Source organism: Haliaeetus leucocephalus, unplaced genomic scaffold (genome assembly GCF_000737465.1).
Source record: "Haliaeetus leucocephalus isolate CR32 unplaced genomic scaffold, Haliaeetus_leucocephalus-4.0 Scaffold395, whole genome shotgun sequence".
Lineage (NCBI taxonomy): Eukaryota > Metazoa > Chordata > Aves > Accipitriformes > Accipitridae > Haliaeetus > Haliaeetus leucocephalus.
The window spans coordinates 6,935,396-6,961,597 of NW_010972831.1; the positions used below are offsets into that span (position 1 = coordinate 6,935,396).

The 26,202-nt window shown below is 39.2% G+C and overlaps 1 protein-coding gene across 1 annotated transcript; it reads left to right on the top strand.

Annotated features, from left to right (window-relative positions):
- The first annotated feature begins 488 nt into the window (after nt 1-488).
- On the top strand, nt 489-23,564 carry APPBP2 (amyloid beta precursor protein (cytoplasmic tail) binding protein 2). Its single transcript, XM_010573798.1, has 13 exons — nt 489-647; nt 10,883-10,971; nt 12,157-12,308; nt 12,888-13,011; nt 17,549-17,717; nt 18,475-18,564; nt 19,011-19,078; nt 19,158-19,263; nt 19,627-19,751; nt 19,942-20,027; nt 20,460-20,650; nt 21,084-21,249; nt 22,128-23,564. The coding sequence occupies exons 1-13, from the start codon at nt 507-509 to the stop codon at nt 22,379-22,381; spliced, it is 1,761 nt and encodes a 586-aa protein (XP_010572100.1). The 5' UTR covers nt 489-506; the 3' UTR covers nt 22,382-23,564.
- Nucleotides 23,565-26,202: the final 2,638 nt, after the last annotated feature.

Sequence of the window (26,202 nt, forward strand, 5' to 3'; positions counted from 1 at the left end):
CTTGCTCTCCCCGTACAAATAAAGCCCCCGGAGCCCCCAAACCCCGAGGCCCACGTCGGGGTTGTGGGGAAGGCACCGTATCTGATCATGGCAGTTACCTGAAGGCTGGGCTGCGATCCCGCCAAAAGTCACAGCCCTGCCCTACCGCACCACCTCGCTTCTCCCTCCCTATCGCTGCCAGTAGGAATTCCCCCCGCCCCCCACACCCTCCTCCCCCATATTTCCTCTCACCCCCTCGTTATAACTCTGTACCCCCACAGCTCTCCGCTCCCCCGGGCTCTCCCCTCCGCCCCGCGTTCGTTCTTTCGAGCTTTCGCGCAGGCGGGTGATTCCCTCCCCCTTCCCTCCTATCTCTCCCCTGTCATCCCCACATCCCCGGCGATCCAGCCGCTTCTCCCTCCCCGGGCAAGGCGGCGGGAGCCCCGGGGCGTGAGGCGCTGGAGGTGGAGCGGGCCGGGCAAGCAGGCGGGGGGGGTGTGGGGGGAAGGCGGCTCCGCACACCCAAGATGGCGGCGGTGGAGCTGGAGTGGGTGCCCGAGACGCTCTATAACACGGCGATCTCGGCCGTGGTGGATAGTTACGGGCGGGCCCGGCGCCGGGATATCCGCTCGTTGCCTGAGAACATCCAGTTCGACGTGTACTACAAGGTACGGGGGGAGGCGGCGGGGGACCGAGCGAGGCCGGGCCCGGCCCGGGCCTTGGGAGAGATGGAAGGAGAAGCGGGCCGGAGGAGGAGGAGGAGGAGGAGGAGGGAGGGCAGGTCCGCTCCCGGCCTACCCCGGGCCTCACCCCGGGGGGCTCGGGGGTTGAGGGGGTGCAGGGCCTCGTCCCCCCCCTTTCCTCCACCGGAGCTGCTTGGCTGCCGGTGCGGAGTAGGGCCCGAAGGGCGGGCTGGGGGTGTGAGGGCCTGTGTGGGGCCGCCGGGGCTGCGGCTGAAGGAGAGGAGGCTCCGGGGAGAGGCTCGGGCCGGGCCGGGGGCCTGCGGCTTCTCCCCCTCCGCTCCTGGGTGCTTGGTCTCCGTGAAACGCTCGGGGGTCGGGGGAGGATGGCGGGGGGAGCCCCGTTGCCGAGGACAGGGAGAAGGGGCCTGTCCTTGGGGGCCGTGGGGTGAGGGCCCGCGGGTGGGGGGAGATGCCTCCTCGCCTTTGGAGCCGGGGAACGGGTAAGGGTAGGATGAGACCGAGCTGCCTGTGTTGGAATATATTTTTTCCCTTTCCCTTTTTTTTTTTTTAATATATTGGAGAAGGTGATGTCAGTGGTAGAAGGAGGAGAGTTTGCCATGCTCTTGTACCTTCTTTAATGATCTGGTAGGAACCAGATGAAAAGAATTGAGACTCATTTAATGATGTAGTTTATTAGCCTTAAATCATTCTTTCAGGAAAGGGCTGTTTCTTATTCAGCTGCCTCTAAAATATCCAGAGTTAAGAGTAAAAGGTACACTGAGATGGTCCATTAATTTCTATTGTCCACTAAATCGGCATTTCATCCCTGTACAGGAGCGGCTGGAAATGAGCATTCATCAGGAGAGAAAAAATATCTAAAAAAGACCCCAAACCTAAGATGGGGGATAACACTTCTTTCCTCTGGCAGTAAATTTCTTAAAAATCTAGGATGTGCTAAATGAGGTGATTCTTTGGACAAATCTTTATGAACTAGGGGTAGTGGCCCATCACATATATAGAGTAATAGTATTTATAAGGAGGGTTAATCTTCACCAGAGATAGGGAGATTGTTTCTGCAGCATTGAAACAGGCATGTACCTTTTCTACATACCAACTGTTACTCGTCTGCCTTATGTGTTGAGAAATGTGGAAAGCCCGTTCTACCATATATGAGCATGCTCACAGATAATGATGTGCTTGACATATGACAATCATCAGATAAAGACTAAAGATATGGAACTAATGATGTGGGAGAATATTTGGGGGTTTATTTTTAACTGTTAGTAGTTATGACTGTTGACAAATAGACGTTCTTGGCATTGCCTGTCCTGATGTTCATTCAGATGAAGAGATGGTACTCTGTGGCTTTTAAAAGCATAAAACCAAAACCTCCTTCTAAGGCTGGAGATACCCAAGTATATATTATTCCCAGATTGTTTAAAAACTCATCTGTAGGTGAGCTTAATAGATCATTGACTTCTTATCCTTTTATTAGCGCTCTTCAGTGGTTGCATTGAATCAGATTCATATGGAGTTGTTCCATAATGAGAAAAGAACCAGCAGTATATCTGACTTCTAAAGGGACTTTTTAATCTGTTTGTTGCACTTGTATGTGCTGGTATGTCATCTTGTTGGGCAGGTGATAATAAATGTGCTGTGTACCCGTCCTCAATGTTTCTGTTGTACTGATTGCTAGCCAGTATACCTTTTGTTAATGATAGTAATTTGCATTGCTTTTCCTATTATTTCTGTACTTTACAACAAGATAATATTTGATAATCTGAAATGTGTAAGGTGCACCTATATTCCTCTTATGAATACACATCTATGAAATGTCCACATACAGAATAAATAAAACTAGGCTACACAGTGCAGCCAGTGTTTTGCCATTGCTGCCAATGGTAGGCTAATCTTCCATGTCTTCACTCTTTGGGGTTTTTGTTATATTTTTTCTGTGTAGGAGAACCTATCCTCTTCATTAGTCACATTCAAATTAGTGTATATGTAAATGTACCTAAACCTTGGATGTGATGCTGAGAGGAAATCCTCAGCCCTTACTAAATGGTGTTCTATATGCAGAGATGTCTGCCTGCAGCGAGTGCCCTGAAGCCTAGCCCAGACTACAAACCTTTTGGAACAGTGTGTGTGTTTTTCTGTGCACCTATACAGCACTTAGTAAGCGGTTCTTGATTTCTGTGTTTGGATGGCTACAGCAATACAAATGACATAGCTGAATTAGGTTAAAATGAGGACAGCATCACAGCTTTGGACAGTCCTCCCATCTTGTGTATGGTGCTTGGTTTGCTGTTTTGGTTCTGGATACAGTTATTTTCAGTCAAATGGATATTAAATACCATTTTGGGTTGGTGAGCTATGGTCAATACATCCTGACAATCAAGTTCTTGAAAGCAGAAGTAGAATTTCCAAAGTCACTAACAGTCTTTAAAGTAAGACAAACTAGACGACTTTTAAATCTTTGTTCTGACTACATAGTGGTGGTTGTTGCTGCTGTGTTGAGGGGGTGTCAGTTGTTATTATCCTATGGAATAGTACTTATTCTTTCAAGACAGCTAAGGAAAAGTGTGTAATTGAGGATTTGCACGAATATACTTGCATTTAGACCTTGAAAAAGATAGAGAATCACTTTCTTACTGTGATTATTAAAAGGAATAAAAATATTTCCAGTCTTTCACATCTAACTTGTAAGTAATGGTTTGTTATTGAGGTATTAATCATGGTTTGTGATACTGGAGAAAGTGCCACTGTTTTTGCAAAAAATAAAGGGTGGTAGTAGTCAGATTTTATTTTGCTACACAGATGTTAATTGGCTGTGGCTGTGCAAGACTTTTTTTACCATATTCTTTGGTATGAAAACTTGAACTTGACATTTGCCAATCTTGCACAGTTTGCCAACCGTTCACGTTGATTAAGAAGACATAGGTAGGATACGGTACTATTACAACAGCGGAGATAGTCAATGTGCTATTATTTAAAAGGGAGGAAAATGCTAGCAGAGTGTCTTGGTCTTTGTTTTTTTCCCCTAGGGTACCCTCTAATCCAGTGTTTGGCTCTATTGTTGTAATATATTGCCTTTATTTCCCATTCCTTAACAAATCCAATTACTTTTAATTCTACATATTCCACAACTGTTAACGTCTAGGACGTGCCTTATAAACCTGTGCATTTGCATTTAACAATGAGGAATCAAACCCGGGATAGTTGCAGAATGTTCTTTGTTGTGGACTCAGTAAGAAATATGTTCTGCTGCAAGATGACAGAAGCAGGCAGGTTCCTAATACTAAGCATATTTATCTTTCTGTAGCTTTCTTAAACACTGACTAAAGCTTAAAAAATGGCAATATCAAATAATCATGATTGCAGTAAAACAAACCTATACTGGTCCAGCAGGGTGTTCCTGGATTTTTTTTCAAGTGGCATTTGACTTTTCCTTGCAACTATTTGAAAAATAATAGAGGCAGAGCCTCTGGAAATTTTCAAGTCTACATTTGTGTTAAAAAACATTTAAATGTCTTATTAATCACAGCTGTATTTTGAAGAGCTTAATAACTAGTATTGTTACAAGTAACACCTGCATCTGGGGGGGGGGGAATTGTGCACACTTACCGTATTTTATTTCCTTTGTGTCTCGGCTGGGTTTATGTATAGCCTGGTTGTGTTGTCTCCTGGTAAAACTGGTTGGGTTCTCTTTGCTGTTTTTTGGGGGGGAAGAGGGAGAGGGAGGCTAGCTTTTAGAATCCAAAGTAAGAAACACACTAGATCTCAGTTAAAGTAGGACGTGCCTGGCAGGTAGGCAGCATTTGCAAATGCCAAAATTCTGTAGGTGACAACTGGAATAAACTGTAAGTGCTGAAAAAAAAAAAAAGGAAAATCAAATTATTGTATTTTGTGGTTTGCTGGGGAGAGCATAGTGTTTTGAGGGAGGGAGTTCATGTCAAGAATCTCGTTTCTGTTGACAGTTCAATATCTTATTTCTATCTAGTCTGATGACTGTTCAGTTACTGTCTTACACACAATTCAGTTCTTTCCCCCATGCTTCAGCTTTATGTTCTATTATGTGTAATTATCTCAGTTCTTTGGTTCTCATGGTGCATTTGAAGAGATAACTGCTTCATTAGTTTTAGAGTTCTCTATTGTAGGTATTTGTTGCAGTTATGCACTAGCAGGCTGGTCTTGGGTTCGCGTTGGCTAACAAGGAGTTTCACCCAATGTTTATTTTACTTTTGGATTGTCTTTTCTGGATTGTGTGTTTTTCTTTTTTTACATTGATTTTTTTTCTTGAAAATCATTTGGGTCCAGTGTTCTTTGAATGTTTTCTGGTGAGATCATTGACCACAAGAATAATTGGAGATGACATTATTTTAGTTAGTGCAGACCTGTAACCTTTAGTAATTGCACTATGCTAACTTGTTTTGCATTAAATTTTTTAGGCAAAATCCAAAAGGTTGTAACCATGCTTTCTCTTTGAAGTGGTAGATAAAACTTCTGAAGTGCTCCTACCTTGATGTGAATCAAAATACCAGATTTTGAGTTTAGACCATGATAGCTCCAACTTCTATAGTAATGAGCATAGCTGCAGTATCATGTCTCCTCACTGTATTCTGCCAATCCGAAAAAGAAAAAGCATGGCTAATAAAAGCTCTCGTATCGCATCTAGGTATTCTTTGAACCAAACAAAATGAATAAACAGGAATTTGCTGACTGTTCATAACAAGCAATAGAATGTCCATTGTCTGCATTGTAGTAGAGATTGTTTTTACCGATGAAGAATGGTTATAAGCATAATTTCTGTAAGATTAGGATAAAACTAGCCTGTCCCAAGGATTCAGTCTCCTGGGTATTTGACGAGAGCGAAGAGGATAAACTACCCATGAAATGAAGTGCTGCTTTAGTTTTGAGGTTTTCTGACCGGAGGAGTACAAACAAGGTCATAAGCAAGCAGTATTTGAGGGAGGCAGAAAATCCCAGAGTGAATGGGTTGTATTTTGTAGGGCTTCTGCTGTGACAGATCAGTGTGACTTCACAAAGACTTAATTACATTCATGCTGATGTATTTTGGGGGGTCAGAAATTAAATATATATGTGGGAAGCGATCATGATTTCTGCATGTGTGCACACATACATGTACTACCATTCTGATCATCTAGTTAGACTTCCAGAGTAGCGTGTGCAGTAGGACCTTCTTGAATACTGCTTGAATTAAATCATATCCTTTTATCACCTTTCCTTGTATCACCTTTTTAAATTAAAGCCTCGCAGTGAAGGAGAATCTTCACTTCATGGTTTTTTTTCCAATTATTATTACTAATCTTTATTTTAACACATGCCTTATTTCTATAGTCTAAATTTACATTAGAACTGAACCATCTTTCCTTGTTATGTCTTTACTGGTTTGAAACTTCTTGCCATTGCTTACCATTCTTCTAACTCCTATTACTCAGTTGTTTGGGTTTTTTTAACTTCTAATGATGGGGCATGTTTTCTAACCTGATATGCTCTAGCTTCCCCATTTTTTTCAGTCTCCTTGTTGAGTCTTAGAGACTAGAACTCATCATAATTCAGATAATGAGGGTCACATCATGAACAGAGGTGTTCAGCTCCAGCTGAAACCATAATTCCTATTTCCACTTCATTTCCTTTGTACTGATTTAACTTCAAAGCAAACTCGGTTTACCCACTTACTGCTTTGGAGAATCGTATGTGTGTGTGACTGTAAGGCTGAGACTTCGTATCCCTTGTGCTGGACTCTGCATAGATGTGAAATGAAAAACTTTGCTGATACGGTGCAGAAAGCAGAGTGAGTGGGAAGATGTGAAGAAGCATGCTGTGTGTGAAAGCAGTAGGCTACAAAAGCTGTCTCTGAAGTTAGGCTTATTCAATGAGGTTGGGGTTTTTTTTCTTGGTTATGTTTGATTGAGGTTCGTGAAGATCAGCCTAGTGATTGGCAGTATGTTTTCAAAGAAGAGCTGTACAGTTTTCTTTTTTTAATGCCCTAAACAGTATCCAATAGAACTAGCACTTGTCTGGAGGCTTTGTAGATGGTTTTTAAATAGATTTAAAAGAATCCAATGTACCTGAATTTCTAACTGATTATTTTCTAAGGCTGTTGTCCCACCCCTCTACCCCATCTATAGTGAGTCATTTGTCAACAGATTGATTCAGTGCACTGTTGACTCTCAGGAAACTTTTTTCTTCCTCATTAAGTATGGAAGGAAGATTGTGGTTACAGCCAAACTTTTTTTCCCAAATACTGATGTTTGTTGATCAAGCATACAGTCCTTCCCAAATTTGGTATGATATTCCACGTTGCATTATCAGACATTACTAAACATGCTGGGGAGCTTCTTGGAAATCTTGTATCTTTAATGCTTACTGAAATATCCATATTAATTTTTCAGTCCTCTCCCAGACTGGAGCAATAGGAGCATATTTTTCAAATTGCATATGCTACAGTTCCTCTTCTAGAAGGTCCTTTTATAATTGGTTAGAATTAATCTCCAGCTGCTTAAAAAAATTATTTTTTATTTTTATTATTTTTTCATTAGGTTTAGAAAAAGTCTTTTTTCTCGTGCTTGTACACAGCGAAACAGCCCAGAATGCTGGGGAAATAAATATTGTATGGCTTTTTCTCTTGTGTTACAGCTTTGCTTTTGCTAGCAGTTTAATTTATCTTTGTCTTTATTTTCAGGGGTTTGCTAGGAAGCAGTTAGAGCTCAGCTTAATCTATCCAGAGAGAGAAATCTGACAAGAACTTTAATAGAATTACATGTGCATGATGATATAATAACAGATAAGTTACAAGTTAATGTTATTAATATGTTTAATTGGGGACACCACTATATGCAGCTTTTGAATGTTTAGGTGGTTGTACTATGAGCTAAATATTAAGCCTTAGATCCTGAAGGAGGACCATGGTGGTTTCACACAGCTATGCAAAACAGTTTGATTGTGCATGTGTGTAATTGTACGCCTGTATATTAAACTTACACCTTGGTTTCTGTCTTCGGTGCTAGAATTAATGTGTCAGTGTAAGCTGATGAAGTTGGAAGTCATATTGTAGGCTTTTATTCATTTTCCTGTAGTTAAAGAAGAATAAATCTCTGTTAAGTTTGTGTCTAAAAGACATTTCTTTCTTAAGAAAAGAATAGTTCTTCAGAAGTCCAAACCTCTGCCATTCTTGTCAGGGCATGTTTTTCTTGAATCACTATTTTGTTTTGTTTTTTGTGTTATGTAGCAAGGCTTGTGGTCAGGAATTTTGTCTCTCTGGAGCTTTAACAAGAGAACCATTTCTTCAGTGCTTGCAACTGCTTCTCAATGGACAAATGAGTGTTACTAAATCTTCTGGAATTGCTTCACAGTTTGACGTATACTCACTATTTCCATGTCAAATTTTGTTTGAAAATATTGCTGTAACAGCTACAACAGTTTCAAGAGACTTCAAGCTGAGTTCTTTCCTTAAAAATGTTTGCCAGTATGTTGAGGGAAGGGGCGAATAGTGTGGTAAACATCCCAAGGATACTGTATTTCTGGTTATACCAGTGAAAAATAGGTTGGGTTTTTTTGCATGCCAGAATGGTACAAGTGTTAGCATTTGAATTGGGGTGAGAGATGTGCAGATAACAGGCTTGGACCTTTGGGCCATAAGCCAAATTTTACATGTGCCTGAAATAACTGATATATCAAAATTGAGGGTGTAGTTTGGGACCTTCCCACTCTCTCCCACCCAACTAGGGCATTTATTTGTTAGCAATTCAAGAATCACATGTAACAGTGGGCACGTTACAAGCTGTGTTTATGTAACCTCATAAATATATTAATTTTAAAAAGTCATACTGTGGTTAGTATTTGGTAAACTAGTATCAGAATAATCTCTGCGATTTTTAGTTAGCACTGCAAGGTGATAAGAGGCAATGATAATGTACTTGGTTGAAAACCTAATGTTGAACATGTGATAGTAGTTTCAATTGTCTTAAATCATGGTAAAATAGTTTGGGTATATGTCTTAGTTTCTTCCAGAAATTATATCATCAGCTATTGATAAGATGTCCACCTTCAGTTTTAGGCATGGAATACTAGGCAAGATTTAATCATCCTTTTTTTTGTTTGTGGAAAATATGTTTTAGCTTTTATAGAACAGTTACCATTAGACAGCTGTGTTGAAGAAAATGAGAACACTTAACCATGACAGTAGTTTTTAAATACACCAGGCTAGATGTTCTTTCAGTGCCAGAGAGAATATAGCCTGAGAAGAAACTGCAATCCCTTTGAAGTACAGGGACATTGCAGTGTTTTATTTGCGGAGTAACTTTGCATGCAAACTTGCACTGTTTTTTAAAAGAGTTCCTTCCCCCCCCAGCGAAATAGATGACTAAAAGGAAAACATTCATTTCTGGCAATTGACATTATTAGGTCAAAGTATTTTTGAAGTTGTTTTTTGTAGGTTCTGTTGTTAAAATAACAAACTTGTTGTGCTGTAGAATTGGTGTCATGTGCTTTTGTAAGAAGAGTTGACTAAAACTAAATTCCCGGCTGGAGGAGATGTTCTTGCCTGCTTTGTTTTGAATACTAATTCATCTGCTTCCAGTGTTTGTGGAGAAAAAAGGTGAACTAGGCACAAGATGCTTATCAATAAATGTTTTTTAAGAAATTATTAAAACTGAGAGGAATATTAACGTTTTCATTAAATCTGTGTTTGTAATTGAGCATCTCTACATAATGTGTTCTCTTGGCCTTACTTTTGCTTACATAGTAAGGGTAGCTGCACTCCTCATGTCAAAGTTCCTCATGGCTGTAAAACCTGCTTAGACAGCACAGAGAGCCTTGCTGTACGTATGAATGTGCCCATCTTGGACAGTGTATGTTTGAATATCTTAACTAGAAAATAGGGGTTTCTGAATAGGTGTTAAGAGTGCAACGTAGCAGTGCTTTACCTGTGTGCTCACGATGGCATGAAACTCGAGCATCTAATCTGGTTTGTGCCTACTAGTAAACCGCAGTTTTCTGATCCCTGCATCGCATAGCACAGATACCGCAAAAGAACAGAGATGGATCTTGAACGGCCTGTGTTGAAAGATGCAGCTTCTAGAGAGAAGTGCCTGCGAGACATGAGCTACTGGCTTCTCCCTTTTTCCCCATGGATTTACTGCCTCACAGAAACATTTTTTCTTTTTTTGTAAATAAAAAAAGTGTGGGGTGTGTGTCGTTTTTCTAGAACACCTAAAATGACCAGCAGTTGTACGGCAACAGTCCTGCGTGATGCAGTACTGTGCCTCTAGCAGAGGCTGGTGATGGTACATATGACTATGGCAAGTGTATAGTGGTGCTTCCATAGGTTGCATATCCTGCTTTCAGTCATTTGTGGGTCAGGGGCTTTGAGATACCAGGAATTAATAGCCTGCAATGGACTTTTCTGATATATATTTGTACAGTTGCTTTTGTACCTATGTAAATTCTTAGTATTTATAGCATAATGTGGCAGATAGTTCTGCAACCTAACTATGCATTGCATAAAGAACTGTCTCCATGGTTTGTTTTTTATGAACAAGGCAACTGATGTATTTGCTTTTCTGCAGACACAAATCAGTTTGGGCATAAAACTAGCCATTGCTTTTAATAAACGCGTGAGCAGATTCCCTCGAGTTTTCCCATTTACTCACACAGGAATTACTTGTGTAAGCTCAGGTATTAAAGGGGTCAGGGTTTCTACCTGTCTTTAGCTGTGCGTATTGGTGAGTCACCCCTTGCAGAGCTTGTGGGTTTGGGGGATATTTATATATTTATATGTAATATAAAATCTGTTTGCACTGCTGTATGCTAGATTCTGTGTCATTTAAAAAATGTTTTCAAAGCATTTGGTATCGAAGCTATTAATTCTATTTTCTTGCTAACTTCAGGAGTTTTTTGGTTTTGTCTTGGCTTTTTAGCTTAGGTGTTGCAGTGTTTTATGATGCAGGTGGACATAGTAGATACTTGAAAATACTTTCATAGATAAAAACCTGTGGAGCTCTTCTAGCTTGTGTGCTCAGTTTTTAAACACCGAAGTTGTGCTCCTGCATGGAGATAGTGGAGCTATTACTTCTTAGTCTGCTGTATTTCAATACTTTGAAGTCTAGATTTCATCGTAAGTCATCTTTACTATCAAGCTAAATTTCCCAGAAGAACTCAGTCTTAAATTTTAAAGTTAATTTATATTTTTCTTTCAGCTTTACCAACAGGGCCGCTTATGCCAGCTGGGTAGTGAATTTTGTGAACTAGAAGTTTTTGCAAAGGTGCTACGAGCTTTAGATAAAAGGTAAATATCTTAATATATTGATAATACTCATTTCAGGTCTTACGTCTTGATCTAGGTTTTGAATTTGGAAGATGTCTCTAATTTTCTTGGTCTTACTAGCCTATCTATTAACCATAAAACCATTTCTTCAGATTTACAGATGAACTTTTAAGTTACAAAGTCTCTTTCTCTGTCTCAAAAAAAAAAACCAAACAAACAAACAAACAAAAAAAGAGGCAGTCAGAACTTCTGTGTAAATGTACCAAGTGTGGTACTTGGTCCCCAAAGTGCTTTCTTTGTTACTGCTATGCAGTCTGTTGTGATTTAACCCCAGTAGGCAGCTCAGCACCACACAGCCGCTCACTCACATCCCCCCTCTGGTGGGATGGGGGAGAGAATTGGAAGGGTAAAAGTGTGGAAACTCATGGGTTGAGATAAAGACAATTTTAATAATTAAAAAAAAACAACAACAACAAAAAACCCAACAAGGGGGGGGGAGCACAAACAAAAAAACAAGTGATGCAAAACACCCCAAAACACCCCAGTTGCTCACCAGCAACTGATCAATGCCCAGCTAGTCCCTGAGCAATGGCAGTCAAAGTACCTGTTTCTTGTTGTTGTAGCAAATCCTAAGTGCAGGGTAATCAAGCTGATAGGATTGCCCCAGTTTAAAGAGTGTTCTTGTCATTAAATATTCGAATTTGTGGTGTTATGCTCAAAACTTGACTTTTTTAGATCAGATTCTTTGTAACGGGAATAAACTTTGAGTCTTTAGACATACCTCCCTCGCATTGTTTGCATGTGTGTGATGTTAATGGGTTCGTCACTGCTCATTTATCTACAATTTCTGTGGGAGTTGTGGGGTGAGGGTGGATTTGAGGCTTCCCCCCCTCAGAGTTTTAGCTGAAAATGTTGTTTTCCAGTTTTAATACTGTGTGGGTAGCTTGTGTTTTGGTTACACTGGAGGGTGTCCTTTGTAAAGAATTTTGTGTACACTCACTTTATTTGTTGGATAGTCCAACAACTGTAATCCATTAGCCTTGAGATTGAGAATTATGCTTGTATTCATCTGGTTTTGGTTTGAGAGAGGGTTGGAGTTATTTCTCTGAATCACTACACATTTGAATTCATGGCACTCAAGAGCCAACTGACTGCAGTGTTTTAAAAACTTCATGTGTAATCAAATTCTGTTTTCTTTTGTTTCAGACATCTGCTTCATCACTGTTTTCAGGCTTTGATGGACCATGGAGTAAAAGTTGCTTCTGTACTGGCATATTCTTTCAGTAGACGGTGCTCCTACATAGCAGAATCAGATTCTGCTGTAAAAGAAAAAGCAATCCAGATTGGTTTTGTTTTAGGTAACTGGTGATGATAGGCTGTTAAAAGTTGATACTTTCTTTCATGCAAGCTTCAGTTAACCTAATGCTAATTTTTTTTCATGTTAATGTCTGTGATTTCTTTTTAAATGACATGTGTGGTTTTGGAATGTTTTAGAAAACTACTTGGTGTCTTAAGAAAAAGATACTGGATTTTAATATCTAAGAATATATAGGCTTATCTTTGCTATTTCAAATGTTTTAGATTTAAAATTTGTTTGCAGATGTGATGCTTAACATTAAGACTTTGCATAATTCTAGTATTGGTAAGTATTTCTTGACAGAAAACTGTAGGAAAACTATGTAATACCAAAAAGTCATCCTCAACTGAAGGAAAATTCTTCTACTCTTATATTTCATCCTTCGCAATTTGGGACTGGAGGGTTCAACCTTGACAGGATTCCCATATGTAGTATGCAGTTCTATGAAATAAGTAGTCTTCTTAAAAGACTTGAGCAAGCCCTTTTTCTCTTAAAAAGGTGTTTTGCTGTTTAAATTTCTGTTTGTTCTTGATTTTTTTTTTTTTTTTTTTTTTTTTTTTTTTTTTTTTTTTCCCCCCAGGGGGGTTCCTATCAGATGCAGGCTGGTACAGTGATGCTGAGAAGGTATTTCTTTCCTGCCTTCAGTTATGCACCCTTCATGATGAAATCCTTCACTGGTTTCGTGCCGTAGAATGTTGTGTAAGGTGAGCTCACCTTTAATTCCTGTATGTTTTACTGGGAAATACACATATGTTACCAACTGCCTTGGAGCCATCAAGCTTCAGATCCTCCCTTCAGTATTCTGCTGCACCAGAATACTTTCCTGGCTAGAGCTGAATATGAGAAGGTGCTTGTTTTACACTAATCCCTGGGTTTTCAACTTGTAAACTAGCAGCACAGTTCAATGGAAAAAGAAACGCCGTTTTGCCATTCTGCATAATATATCATTGGTGCTGGACAGTAAGAGTGGTCCAGCACCTTGGTTTCTTTTCAAAGTTTTTTGCATGTGAAGGAATGTTATTTGTTGGTGTTTGCTGAAATTATATTTACTACAAGAAGAGTTTGCCAAATCCAAACACATATCGTTAAATGTAGTTGAGCAGAAATAAAAGGAAAACATACCTTTCCTGGTTCCAGATCCAGTGAGTTCTCTTGCTCCATGCTGAGCTGCCTAACTATGTGATTAGGTAAATATCTATACGTCCAGTTCTTGTGGACACCTTCAGCCACAGCTTAAACATTTGGAAAAGTATTTTTGCTTTTAGGAGGCATTTGGGTTTTGTACCTGCCTTGTTTCTCAAGGCCTGTAGTGGGGTCTGTTGAGATTCAAATTCCATTGACAGAGGCCTCCAAGATTATCACTTTTAGTTTTTAGTTGCTCTGCTCTTACGTCTGTGTATCTAGATGTGTGCTATACTGATGCAGTCTGCAGCAAGTAGCCAGGTTGTTTTCATTGGTAACACCACGACTGACCTCTTCTGTGTGCTACAAGGTATGCTCACTAGCACACAGGTATTCAAGCGCATAGTTAAAATAGGATTGTTTTTATTTTTTTAGCTGCTGTAATGAACAACAAAGTATGTACTGTATTTATCTGAATATAGGGCAAAACTTGTTTTGGAAAACTGCTCCAAAAAAAGCCCTGCATGTTGTTTATGGTTGGACAAATACGAAGAGTGAATAGGCTTTGCCAGTAACTGCTTATTTTCTGTGCCAACCGGAGGGCCATGGCAACAGTTGCTGCTCTGCCTTGTTCTGCCCTGCCAGCTACGACTGGCTTTCATTCCAGAAATAAGATGATGCCAGGAGAAGACTGGGCACACATACACACCTTCCTAGAACTGGGGAATGATGGATATGGTACCACTGTTAGTACTGGGTCCTTTGCCTTCTAATTAATCTTAAAAAAGTTTCCTAGTTGTATCGGGCTGTTTGGCAAGCTGGAGAAGTTGCCTTAAAAAATAAACTCCCTCCCCTTCTCCAAATAGAAAAAAAGAAAAGAAGGTAAAGAAAGGGAAAAAAGGTAACTCTCTCTGGACAACAGCGTACAGCCCACACAGTTGTGGAAAGAAGATTTTCATTTTGTGCTAGAAAAAACATCCTATGTTAGAATGAACTCTTCTGAAGTGGAGATGTTAATTCTCTTTGGGCAGGGACAGCCGTTGTTCTTGTTGTGAAAGCTGATGGCCTGCATGTAACATTAAGTCCTTCTGAGCAAGAGTGTGAATGAGGAGACATTGCTGTATGTTCAGGCATCTCCCAAACAATCAAATAACAGCATCGTTTATTTGGAAGTGTATCAAATAGAAAGAATTTGGAACGCTTTCTGAAGTGCTAAGTATGTAAAATCTAAACACCTTCTTGTGGGAGAGAGCAGTAATTGTACTCAGCTTCGAAGTCACGAGGCAGTAAGATACAAACTTTTTGTTGTTACCATCTAATCCCTACTGTAGAATGTCTTGTTCTTAACCCGTGCTTCTGCTGGGGTTAGGTGGAGTTTTAAGAGAACAAAATTTAAGTCCAGCTTTTGCAAATACGTCACTCTTTAAAAAGTGGCTGCTCTTATTCTAAAAACTACGAAGTCTAATCTCTGGGAGTTACTCTGTAATTAATCTCTGTAATTAATACATCGCATTATTAACAGAATGCAGTTTAAAAACGTGAAGTTTTCTGTTATTTAGACATAATTTGGTGTTTCTTTGTACTAGCAATAGTAAATTATATGGAGTAACTTTAGAAAATGCCAAGACTTCAGATTTCTACAAGCTCATATGGTGCTTTCCTGCATGTGTTGTGCTCCTTTTGGTTTGCTTTCTCTCATTATTATATGTTAAACAATAAGGCACAAATACATAATACAAATACGTGGTTCTCCCACTTCATTGTTTCACATTTTGCTGATTCTTGGGGTTTTCTCTGATGTTTTTAAACTTCCTAAGCTGCTGTGTAACATTGCATTTACTACGTTTGTATGCTCTTAGAGAATGATTTTGTTGGGGGAGGGGGGGTAGGCTATTCCCCAGAAGCTGTTAGTGCAGACATCAAAGGAGGTTCATAGCTATTAGCATAAACGTCCTAAGGCATTTTTTCTTCCTCTTGGCTTTATCTTCTAAAATTCCTTTGGATTAATGAAGGATTTTTTGTTACTCAAAACTGGATCACATAAACTCCGCTTATCCTAGAGGATTGGGTTAGGTTTAGGTCGGGTTTTTTGGTCAATTTCTTTGTTTTTAGACACTGCCACTGGGGCATTCAGATACTGGATATTATCTTTCCCAGGCGCTTATCTAAATTGCAGTACTATCCCTACTGGCTTATACCATTACATGGGATTTGGGCTTCATATTTTTGATGTTGCATAGCAGCTCCCAATTGCATGGTGTATAGTTTCCTTCTTTAGGGAAACTGTAATTGCTTAGTTTTTCTCTCTAGTTTCTTTAAAATTCCTGTCTCTTGTTGCTTGAGTGTTAGATAGTTTTCTGCTGCCTGTGACCAAGAACACAATGCATTTCTACATCATGTTTAGTTCTTGGACCTTATTTAAGGAACAATGTGGCTGTTGCTTTTTTCTTTCTGTTCTTGAGCCCTGTTGGAGAGCTTGTGTTTGTTTATGTAGCTTGTTTCAGGGGCTTTTTGAAGGTCTTTTCTTTTGATCTTCTCTTTGCGTGGCTAATACACATCTGCTGGGTGCTTGCCTGCCACTCCCTTGTGAAAATCTGAACTTTATTTCCTTTCTTATTAGCGTTTGAGTTTCATGATACATTTCAATAGTAAAGTATAGGAAGAGGCTAGGTTAAAGGCAGGCTGAATTTACAGGGCAAACTTAGATGTATTACTTTGCAATTGCAGGAGGCATGGCTACAGTAACTTAAATCTCCACTCAGAGTAAATGGTAACAGGAAACAGGTTTAGAGAAGAGAAACCTTTGATCAAAAACCTCACTGTTCCTTCCTTGTCCCTTAACAGTTTATTGGAAGATCTATTGTAATGTATCATAAAAGGTATCAAATGCTGTACCTATATATTAGTTCACATTTTCAGAGTTTTAGCCTTTTTGCAATACAGCATTATGTTCTGCTTCACTTCACTTTGTATATTTCTCTTCCTGTGTTATGTTGTCCTCCTGATTTTCAAAGGCTTGCCTGATGTTTTTCAATTTCTGTTACTCATTGTCTAGTAACAGATTTCCAGGAGGGACAATGGAGGTTAGTTTACAAAAATTTCACTTATGCTAAATGACAGGCATTTGCCAAAGAGAAGGAACAGCTGTCTCTTCTTAGCCTGCAATGGCTGGGAATACAATTCTGCCCTTTAGGCTTGGAATATGATAACACACACATTTCTAATGTATCTCTTTAAAGTAAATAAGCCTCAGCCTACACTAATGAAAAAAATTCTTTACTTTCGTTTCAAATAGATGCCAGAAGCTGAAATTGTTACTTCTCTAGAGAAACAAGCGTATGTTTCAATAGCGCTGTGTTTTATTGTCCGCATTTGGCTGTTGTTTCATGAAGCTTCTGTTAATCCTTCAGGTGGAAAGGCAGCGGGTTAGGAGATGGGGCAAGGCGGGGGGAGAGGTTTTTTTTTTAGAGTTGCTGTGAAGTGGGTCATCAAAGTAGTCTTTTCTGGTGGTGCTAAGTCGGTGCTGGATATCATGGCGAATGGACGTGATTGAATCTGTTGTGAAGACACCCCCCTTCTCCACACCCCTAAACCCCCAAAACAAAAAATGCCCACTTGTGAAGCACTGTGCTACTTAAGGTTTGAGGAAAAAGTGGAGAGATGCATGAAAACCAGCTATGTCTGTACTTACTCAGTGTCTGTTTCAGTTTACCATACTTTGGAAAGGAGGCAGAAGGGACTTAATACTGTATATTGCAGGGGTTTGGAAATGGAATTTTATCAGTGTTGAGAAGAATGGATTTTATGAAAAATAAAACACAAAGCCACCACACCAAAGCGGTTCAAGCATTGGATATGTAAAACTGCATCAATATGTAAAATCATTTGACCTCTCCAACAGTAAAAATTCTTGCCGTGCAAGAGACAAAGCATGGTGTACTGAAACAATACTCTGTAAATAGTTCTTCTGTGTTACTGGATTCAGACAGTGCAATTTTGTTGGGATGACAGCCCAGTTCTATTGTAAGTATAATACCAAATTGTAGATCCATGCTACTGCTGTATATCAAAATGGTTTATTCAGACGCCATTTAGAAGAACTCTTTACATCTTCCTAAGGTTGCTGCATGTTCGAAATGGTAACTGTAAATATCACTTGGGAGAAGAAACATTCAAACTCGCTCAGTCTTACATGGACAAACTTGCAAAACATGGTCAGCAAGCAAACAAAGCAGCACTCTATGGGGAGCTGTGTGCGCTGCTTTTTGCCAAGAGCCACTATGATGAGGTGAGTGGGATTTTGTTTTTGTTTTCCTTCAGAAAACTGGTTATGAAACGTGCTAGGATGTTCCATGACTGGCTCATTATTCACGTTATCTTTCTAGCTGGAGTTCCTGATCTTTTTTGGTACCTGTGTGGCAGTACGAGAGGAATACTTGATTTATTGACTTTATTTCTTATGTATTGTTCTTAGTTAGTCTACAAGCTCTTAACGGTACTTTGACCAACATGAAGAAATGATGCATGATAGAATGGTAGTATGTGTTGGTCATCTGTAAGTGAAATATTATAAAAAGCTTATTTTAATAGGTAAAAATCAACAGCAGAACACAGGTAACAATTATTTGCACTTATTTATATAAAAACTGTGCCTTAAGTGGAACTGCTGTATAAACTGCAGTTTTCCTTTAGCTCCTAAGTACACTTACCAGGAAGTTGTCCTACACAATAGGAATTGTGAGGATTACTTAAAGATGATAAAATAACCTTTTTTTGCCTATAAAAGTAATTGTGATAATACATGCCTTAGGTTAGTATAAAATACTTAACTTACACATTTGGTATTAACCTTAAGAGCACTTTTTAAGTCTGTCTTTTAAGACATAACTGAACCAGTTTTATTACACATAAGCAATTAAACAGTATTTTTTAAATTGTGTAATGTAAATGTCCAGTATGTTCTTCAGAGCCAAGTAATATTTTTCTAAATGTTGCAACGTAGTGAAGTTCCAGCTTCAGTATGTTGGAAACTCTTTGTTCAACAGGCTTATAAATGGTGCATAGAAGCTATGAAGGAGATCACGGTTGGCCTGCCTGTAAAAGTAGTAGTGGATGTTTTACGACAAGCTTCAAAGGTGAGTTTAAAATCTTTCATATTTCTTTTGTAACTAAACTGCTACCAAGAACAGATGAGGAGCCTTACGGTTTGTTATTTGTGTTTAGTTGGTCCACCTCAGTCTCAGACCTGTGGGGGTTTTGTTTTTTTCTTTCTGAAACTGAGTTACAGCTGTTCAAACGAACATCACAACAAAATTAACTGGAGAGCATTCCATAAAAAGGTGGTCTGTTCAGCTGTTTGGTCTAGACTGGGTACAGTACTAGCCCTTTAGGCATATATGGCAAAATCAAATACAAGTTTATTAATGTTCTCTGTGAACCTTTTCTTAAATAACTGAGAAGTCCTTTAGTAACCACAATGATATTTTGAAATTGAAAATAGTTGTTAGCAAATGCATCAGTATCTGGAGGAGATGAGTTCTGAGCATACACCTCTTCACATGCTTCATTTCAACTTGTTTAGGCTTGTGTTGTAAAACGTGAATTTAAGAAGGCTGAACAGCTGATAAAACATGCGGTATACCTTGCTCGGTAAGTAGCGTTCCAAAAAAAACCCTTTTAAAATTATGCTTAACTTTCCTCAATTTGTAATATAAGTATGTTTCTACAGGGAGCATTTTGGAGCCAAGCACCCCAAATATTCTGATACGCTACTAGACTATGGATTTTACTTGCTTAACGTAGACAATATTTGCCAATCTGTTGCAATCTATCAGGTATGCAGCAAGGCTAAACGCCTGTCTTCAATTTCTCTTGATATTCATAATCTTTCAAATGTTTCTACTGAAACTCACTTGCAGTTAATTCATAGAGGTAGATAATAATTGATTTAATTACTGTAATGCTTGTTATTTAAAAAACACCAAAACACCCCCAACTATGTGGGTTTGTGTTGGTTTTTTTTTTATCCCTGACTCTTAAGTGGCTTTTATATATTTAATGCCTCAAGTATGTAGGTATAGGCCTACAGAATTTCGGAGCCAGTAGATTTCCCCCCCCCCGCTTTTTAACAATGAGAGAGATTCATTTGGGGTTTTTTTCTCTATTAACTGATGAAATGGTGTTCTTGTCACTTTCAGACAGCTCTTGATATCCGGCAGTCAGTATTTGGAGGTAAAAACATACATGTAGCTACAGCTCATGAAGACTTGGCTTACTCTTCATATGTTCACCAGTACAGCTCTGGAAAATTTGACAACGCACTGTGAGTACAATTGTTTGAGGTACTGGCAGCAAATTTAGTACTATAAATGGAGAAAAACGTTCTTAAATGATGCAGACTTTCCAATTAGAATTTAAATGCATCTGTTTATGCATAAATGTTTCTAATATTTTATCAGTGAGCTGTGAACTTACATATATGTGTCTTGAATTTTTAATTTAAACTCTTTCAGATTCCATGCTGAACGTGCTATTGGCATTATAACTCACATTCTCCCAGAAGACCATCTTCTCTTGGCATCTTCAAAGAGAGTTAAAGGTAGTACCCTTAATTGCATTATTGGGACAGTTTGGAATTGGTCATTCAGATATGTTTATCCTGTTCCGTAACAGAGGCAATGTAACTTGAGTTGTCTTTTTCTAATGGAGCTCACTCCAGAATATTCTCTGCAGTCCTCAGTGTTCTCTGTCAACACACTTGTAAAATACAAAAAAAAAAAAAAATATTTAAAACTTAGCCAGAACACCTTTTTTTTGGTGGGGACAGGGGGAAAGTAAAAATACAGAATATAAAAATACACATTGGAAGCTTGATACCTGGTCCTTCCTGTTTGAAAACAGTTTGTAATAAATACAAAGCCTGATTAGATGTCTCCCGAGGTGCCCTGGGTAGGTAGCTTTCTGCTACCTGCAGTTAACACCTCTTTGTGTTTGGAACGCAGTAACGTTGGTTTTTCTCTCCTATATTCAGCACTTATCCTGGAGGAGATTGCAATAGACTGTCACAACAAAGAAACTGAGCAGAGGTTACTTCAGGAAGCTCATGACTTACATCTGTCTTCACTCCAGTTAGCTAAAAAAGCCTTTGGGGAGTTTAATGTACAAACAGCAAAACACTATGGCAACCTTGGAAGACTGTATCAGTCCATGCGAAAGTTTAAGGTAAGATTATCTTGATGTTGAGGTCTTGACTTGAAATCTGCAAGACATCTACAAATCTGTCACAACAAATGATGATTTTCAATGTCTGCAATTCATGACTTCAGTTGGTAGTTTTATGGTTGGAAAACTTGTATTTCATAATTCTTCTCTCCAAAGCTTTGTGCAGAAATCATCTGTTAAGATGCACAATGCCTTCAGAGGCAGGGTGACAGCAATTTTGATGACGGAAAAAGTGGTACTATTTGCTGATCCACCTAACTAAGAATTTGGAGAACTTGATTTGGTTTTGGCTTTCTTACTTTTTGCCTTTTGTAAAGTACTACAGACTGTTTAGCCACTACATCGTTACATTTCTTTAAACCTTCCTTTTCTTCCTCTCTTTATGGCATGGGGAGTGGTGTCTGACTGACCTGTGTGAATTTGATCCTCATAGGAAGCAGAAGAAATGCACATCAAGGCAATTCAGATTAAGGAGCAGCTTCTAGGTCAAGAAGATTATGAAGTTGCCCTGTCTGTGGGTCATCTAGCTTCTCTCTATAACTATGATATGAATCAATATGAAAATGCTGAAAAGCTTTATTTGCGATCCATAGCAATTGGTAGGTAATTCTTAAAATGCGTTACTTCATAGCAGTTGCAATACTAAGGAAACATTCTTAAAAAGCATCTTGAATTTTTTAGTAAAGAACTTAACGAAATGCAAGATGTTTATTGTGTATGTGTTTTCAATCTAAATATAATGCTTTTTCTTGAATGTTCTCCTGGGGACTGAATTCTGGAATTGTGTTATTTTCAGTGCTCCATCAGAACTTTGACTCTTGAAAGCATCTGGAAACTGACTAATGAAAAGCTTGGGTATTAGTCTTTAGACTACATTTTTGGAGTTGTGGCTAGAGTTTAAGTGCAGAGTGTAGTTAAATTTTGAAAGAAATGGAAAAACTATTGTGCTTGTCAGCCTAACTATGCTCTCATTAAATATTTTTCTTGCCCATTATCATTTGCAGTGAACTTATAATTCCAAATCAAGTGTATCTTTGGGCCATGCTGTAGCATGTAGTAAGATAGTCTTACTTCATACAGTTATGTACAGTGCGTTACAGAAAAATTCATGATTTTAAAGGAGAAAATTGAAAAACAACTTCACTTTTTAAATTGAATTCAAAGTGAAATTGGGACACAAAATGACCACGTTTTTTATACAACTGGTAGATTTTTATGCGTGTAAAGCTATAGTACAATTAATGATCTGATTGTGGAGTCCCTGAGGACAAGTTACTATACCCTTAAAGGTAGATAGAAGTCGAACCATCATCCAGGAAGCTTGCATGTTGCTGGTGTTCTTGATTTACCATAACAAAAACGTGATGATCTGCCATAACAGAAAGGTTCGTGTTGTTGGTAAAAAAGACATGAGAAATAAGATGTGACGTATGGGTGGATTACCTCTTAAATTTTGTTTTCTTTTGGATTTCTTTAGGAAAGAAGCTTTTTGGTGAAGGATACAGTGGACTTGAATATGATTACAGAGGTCTCATTAAACTGTACAATTCCATTGGCAATTATGAGAAAGTTTTTGAATACCACAATATTTTGGCCAATTGGAACCGGTTGCGGGATCGACAGTTCTCAGTTACAGATGCTCTGGAGGACGTAAGCACCAGCCCTCAATCCACTGAAGAAGTGGTCCAGTCTTTTCTGATGTCTCAGAATGTTGATGGACAGAGTAGCTAAGAACTCGGTCAATTAACCAGTTAAGGTTTTTTCCCCCAGGTTACAGGGGGAAAAGTCATACTGTGAAATCTAAACCATGTAGTTCTCTGGGGGCTGGAATTTGCATTGAAACACTGGTCCAGTCTACTGAAGAGTGCCCATACGGATGAATGTGTGTTAAATTCTTATCAGCATGTGTATGGCATGTTTAGTTCGGCTCACATTTTTAACTTGGTATTCCTGAAAACCCGTTCTTTCTCTCTTCTTTCAAAAGAAGCTACTTTGCAGAAAGTCTGCAAGAAAACATTAAATAAAACTGTTTGAGTTCAAAAGAGTTGCATTCTTATTATGAATGGAAGGTTTCATCAAGAGCTTTCTTCTGATCTATAGAAAGAATAAACGCTGTACTATAAGAAGCTATACGAGAAGGGTCTTTCTGCTGTATGCATTGTAGCAAAGCTAATGGTAAATATCAAGAAAAGGGAGAATGCCCTAGCCTTGGCTGCTGCCTTATGAAGAAAAGTGGCACAGAGCCACTTTGGAGAGCAACGTACTCTTTGTGAACCACGATAGGTTGTTAAGCAAGTGACCACCGTATGTTGTTTTTAATATCCTGAACTGGACCAGTGTTCATCTGTAAGTGATAGAAGATCCAGTAGACCAGCAATCTTAGTTTTCTGTGGTACCAACCAAGAGTGCTAATCTTCTGAACAGGACCAGGAAAATCAAAAGTGGACCAGCCTGCTAGAAACAGTTTTTGGACCAGTGGCTTTAATTTAATATTTCTGCCCCTGCATTCACTTTTACAGTAGGATTATTTCATTTAGATGTATGATCACTGCAAAATTATATTCATGTAATAGATACAAAACTAGGAAGTGAACGTTCTTTAGCAGTTGCGATGGCATGTCTTTACCTAGTAAGCTTATACAAGTATTAATGTCGATGCCACAAGCGCAAACTAGAAACGCTTAACTATTTGCTGCAGCCATCTTTTTTTCCTTTTTGAATGGGCTTACTCTAATAATTGAGGCAGTAACTTGTTTATACCAGTTAACAGTTTTGTATTACAATCCAGTTCCATTTTATGTTTCTGGAGAACACAACTTATTGTACAGTTTGCAGGGGTCAGCGGAAAATGCCAAAAAGCACAACAGGTCTTTTTTGTGATGCTTCATTTCTACATTAAACAATAGTACAACCAGAATCTGATTCCTTTATATTAATTTAAAAAGCAGAAGTCAGCTGTAAAGATCCTTTAATAATGCCTATCTCACTAGCTTGTCTTAATTTTTCTTCTGTTGGGGGGGCTGCTTGGTTGTGTGGTTTTTTTGGTTTGGGTGTTGTTTTGGGGTTTTTTGTTTTGTTTTTTTGTTTTTTTTTTAAATGTTGAGGTAATACTCATTGGAAAGTCTGTGTAACATAGCAAACTAGAAACAACTCACTACCGTTACCTCAGTTCTTCTTATAGTGGCACAAACAGTGCTCCTATAGTTAGGATTCTGTCAGGTTTGGGTTTTCTCCCTTCCCCCCCTATTTTCAGGGGTTTGTAACTTGGCCGTGGAAGGTCAGTCCAAGCTGAGGCTCAGCGAGCACAGTTCCTATGGGACTTGGACTGGATGTTTTGTTTGGGGTCTGGTTTTTAATTTGTTTATGAAGTTTGGGACAGGGAAAGCTGCTTGTTGGTCTTCAAGAAGGAGTGCAGAGAAGAAATAGAAATTTCAGACACGACTTCAAGCTTAATGGCTCTTTTAAGAACTGAAATTTTACAGGCCAATAGTTCATATACTGGTGCCTTCAAGTATATTTTGGGGGGAAAGGCTGAATAATACCACCTTTGAAATGCAGTTATGTTATTAGTGAATGCAGATTTAATGATTGCATATTTTGAATATCTTCACTGATGTGAAAAGAACTGTTTGCCTAAAAAAAACCCTGTGGTATTAAGGCTTAGACCGCAGTATATCCTCAATGGCTGTTGAATGAAAATCCGACTTAAAATTACGCAAGGATTTAAAATCTGATTTCTTTGTAGCAATTTTTGTTTATGACTGCTTTAGGTACTACAGACAAATTCAGTTATCTACAAGGCAAAACATTTTTGTCCCTGAATGCCCATACAGCAGGGCACTGATGAATTATAAAGTTCTTATGAATTCTTTTCTTAAGTCCTATGAAAACTATTTAAAATTAAAGGAAGTACGTAATACTAGTGTCAGAACTTAAGCAGGAAAGTTGTGCTTAAAATTGTCCTAAAGAAGCTGTGTAATTTCTGTACTGCAGAAGTGTTTAAAAGCTTCAAACTGGGTACATGGATTTATGCTTACATTGTCTGGAGACCATTTATTTGCTCAGGGTTTCCAGTCTTTGGTCTCCATTTCTAGCTTTTGATTAAGGGATCTCAAAGATCTCAAGGTTTTGTGTTTGGGACAAGAAGCATTATTTGGCTGATAGCAGTGAAGGTGGTCTACGTGAGCCACTGCTGTTATTTCAGTTCTGGTTTGTGTATGTATTTCATGCTTTGCCCTCAAGTCAGGGCAACCGGGAGAGCTTCCAACATGGGGCAGCTTAGGGAGGTGTTATGCTTCTATCTGATAACCAAATGCATTAGTTCAATTTATTTAATCGGTAGCTTTAGTCTCAAATCTTGCTGGGTGCATGTACTTTTCTTTCTTTCCTAAAGCTACTTCACTAGCATGTTCTATACTTTGGCACATTGGCTTGTCTGGAAGAATTAAGGTCCTAAAAGTCACCCAGAATTCTCTCCGATAATGGACTTTGGCCAAGGAATGTGGCTTGGCCAAGAGCAGTGATCCTTGTAGGACTACTAGCATGCTTTTCATGCAACTGAATTAAATCCTGACTTGACTCTTGGGTTGAACTTCTCCTTGTAGCATCTCTGCAACTCCAGTCATGCCAAGGCACGTAAATTCTGGAGAAAGGTAGCTGTGGCTGATTGCTAAAGTTGTTAAAGCACAAGAGGCTTGCGGAACAACTTTGCAGCTGCCTACAAAATGCTCTGTTGCCTGCTCTGCATGCTGTAGCTTGGAACCTTCACCTCATGCTGTCCTAGCTGCAATGTAGTACTTGTTCTCCATGTAATAACATAAAACTGAGCTTTCTAGTTTTTGTTTCTTTATCTCTTCAGTGGAGTTCTCGGAAGATGTCTGTATTGGCATCTGGAGACTATTTGAAATGTTGTGGTGTTAGTCGTTAATCACTGTTACTGTCTCTGCTGTTACAGCTTGTTGTTTGATATTTTTGAGAAAGCAGGAGTCCAATGGATGACTTGAGACGAAGGTAAATGACTTGACCCTCCATGCCAACGTGGTTGGAGTAGGTCTTGTAGTATCACTTCAATATTTCATGACTTCTGCGCCAGGCAGAGCTAAAGGAGCAGAGGGTGTAATCCCCTATGTTCTCCACACAGTGCGGTTTTGCAGTGCAGAAGTTGCCAACGTGAACCCTGCACCTCCCTCTCCCCTTAGAGGCAGAACTGGGGAATTCCCCTCCTGTCCTACCCCCAGAGCAGGTTTCCCATACGCATCTGAATGTAAGTACTGGGGACGGGGGCTGCGCGTTAGCCTTGCACGCTGGGAGAGCTCCTGCCTCCTCTGACTCAAGTAGCCAACTATGAAACACTAGATAAAGTTAATTAATTATTGGCATTTTATAGACGCACAAAGCACCTACGGCTAGCTGAGCAGGTGCTGATTGGTGCTGGCATTAAAGGGGGAGACCTGTGAGTGGAAATCCAGTGATATGCATCTTCCACGTTTTTCTTGAAGGTAAGTAATCGTACCTGAGCAATTGGATGCAGGTGGTGAGGACAGGTGTCACCT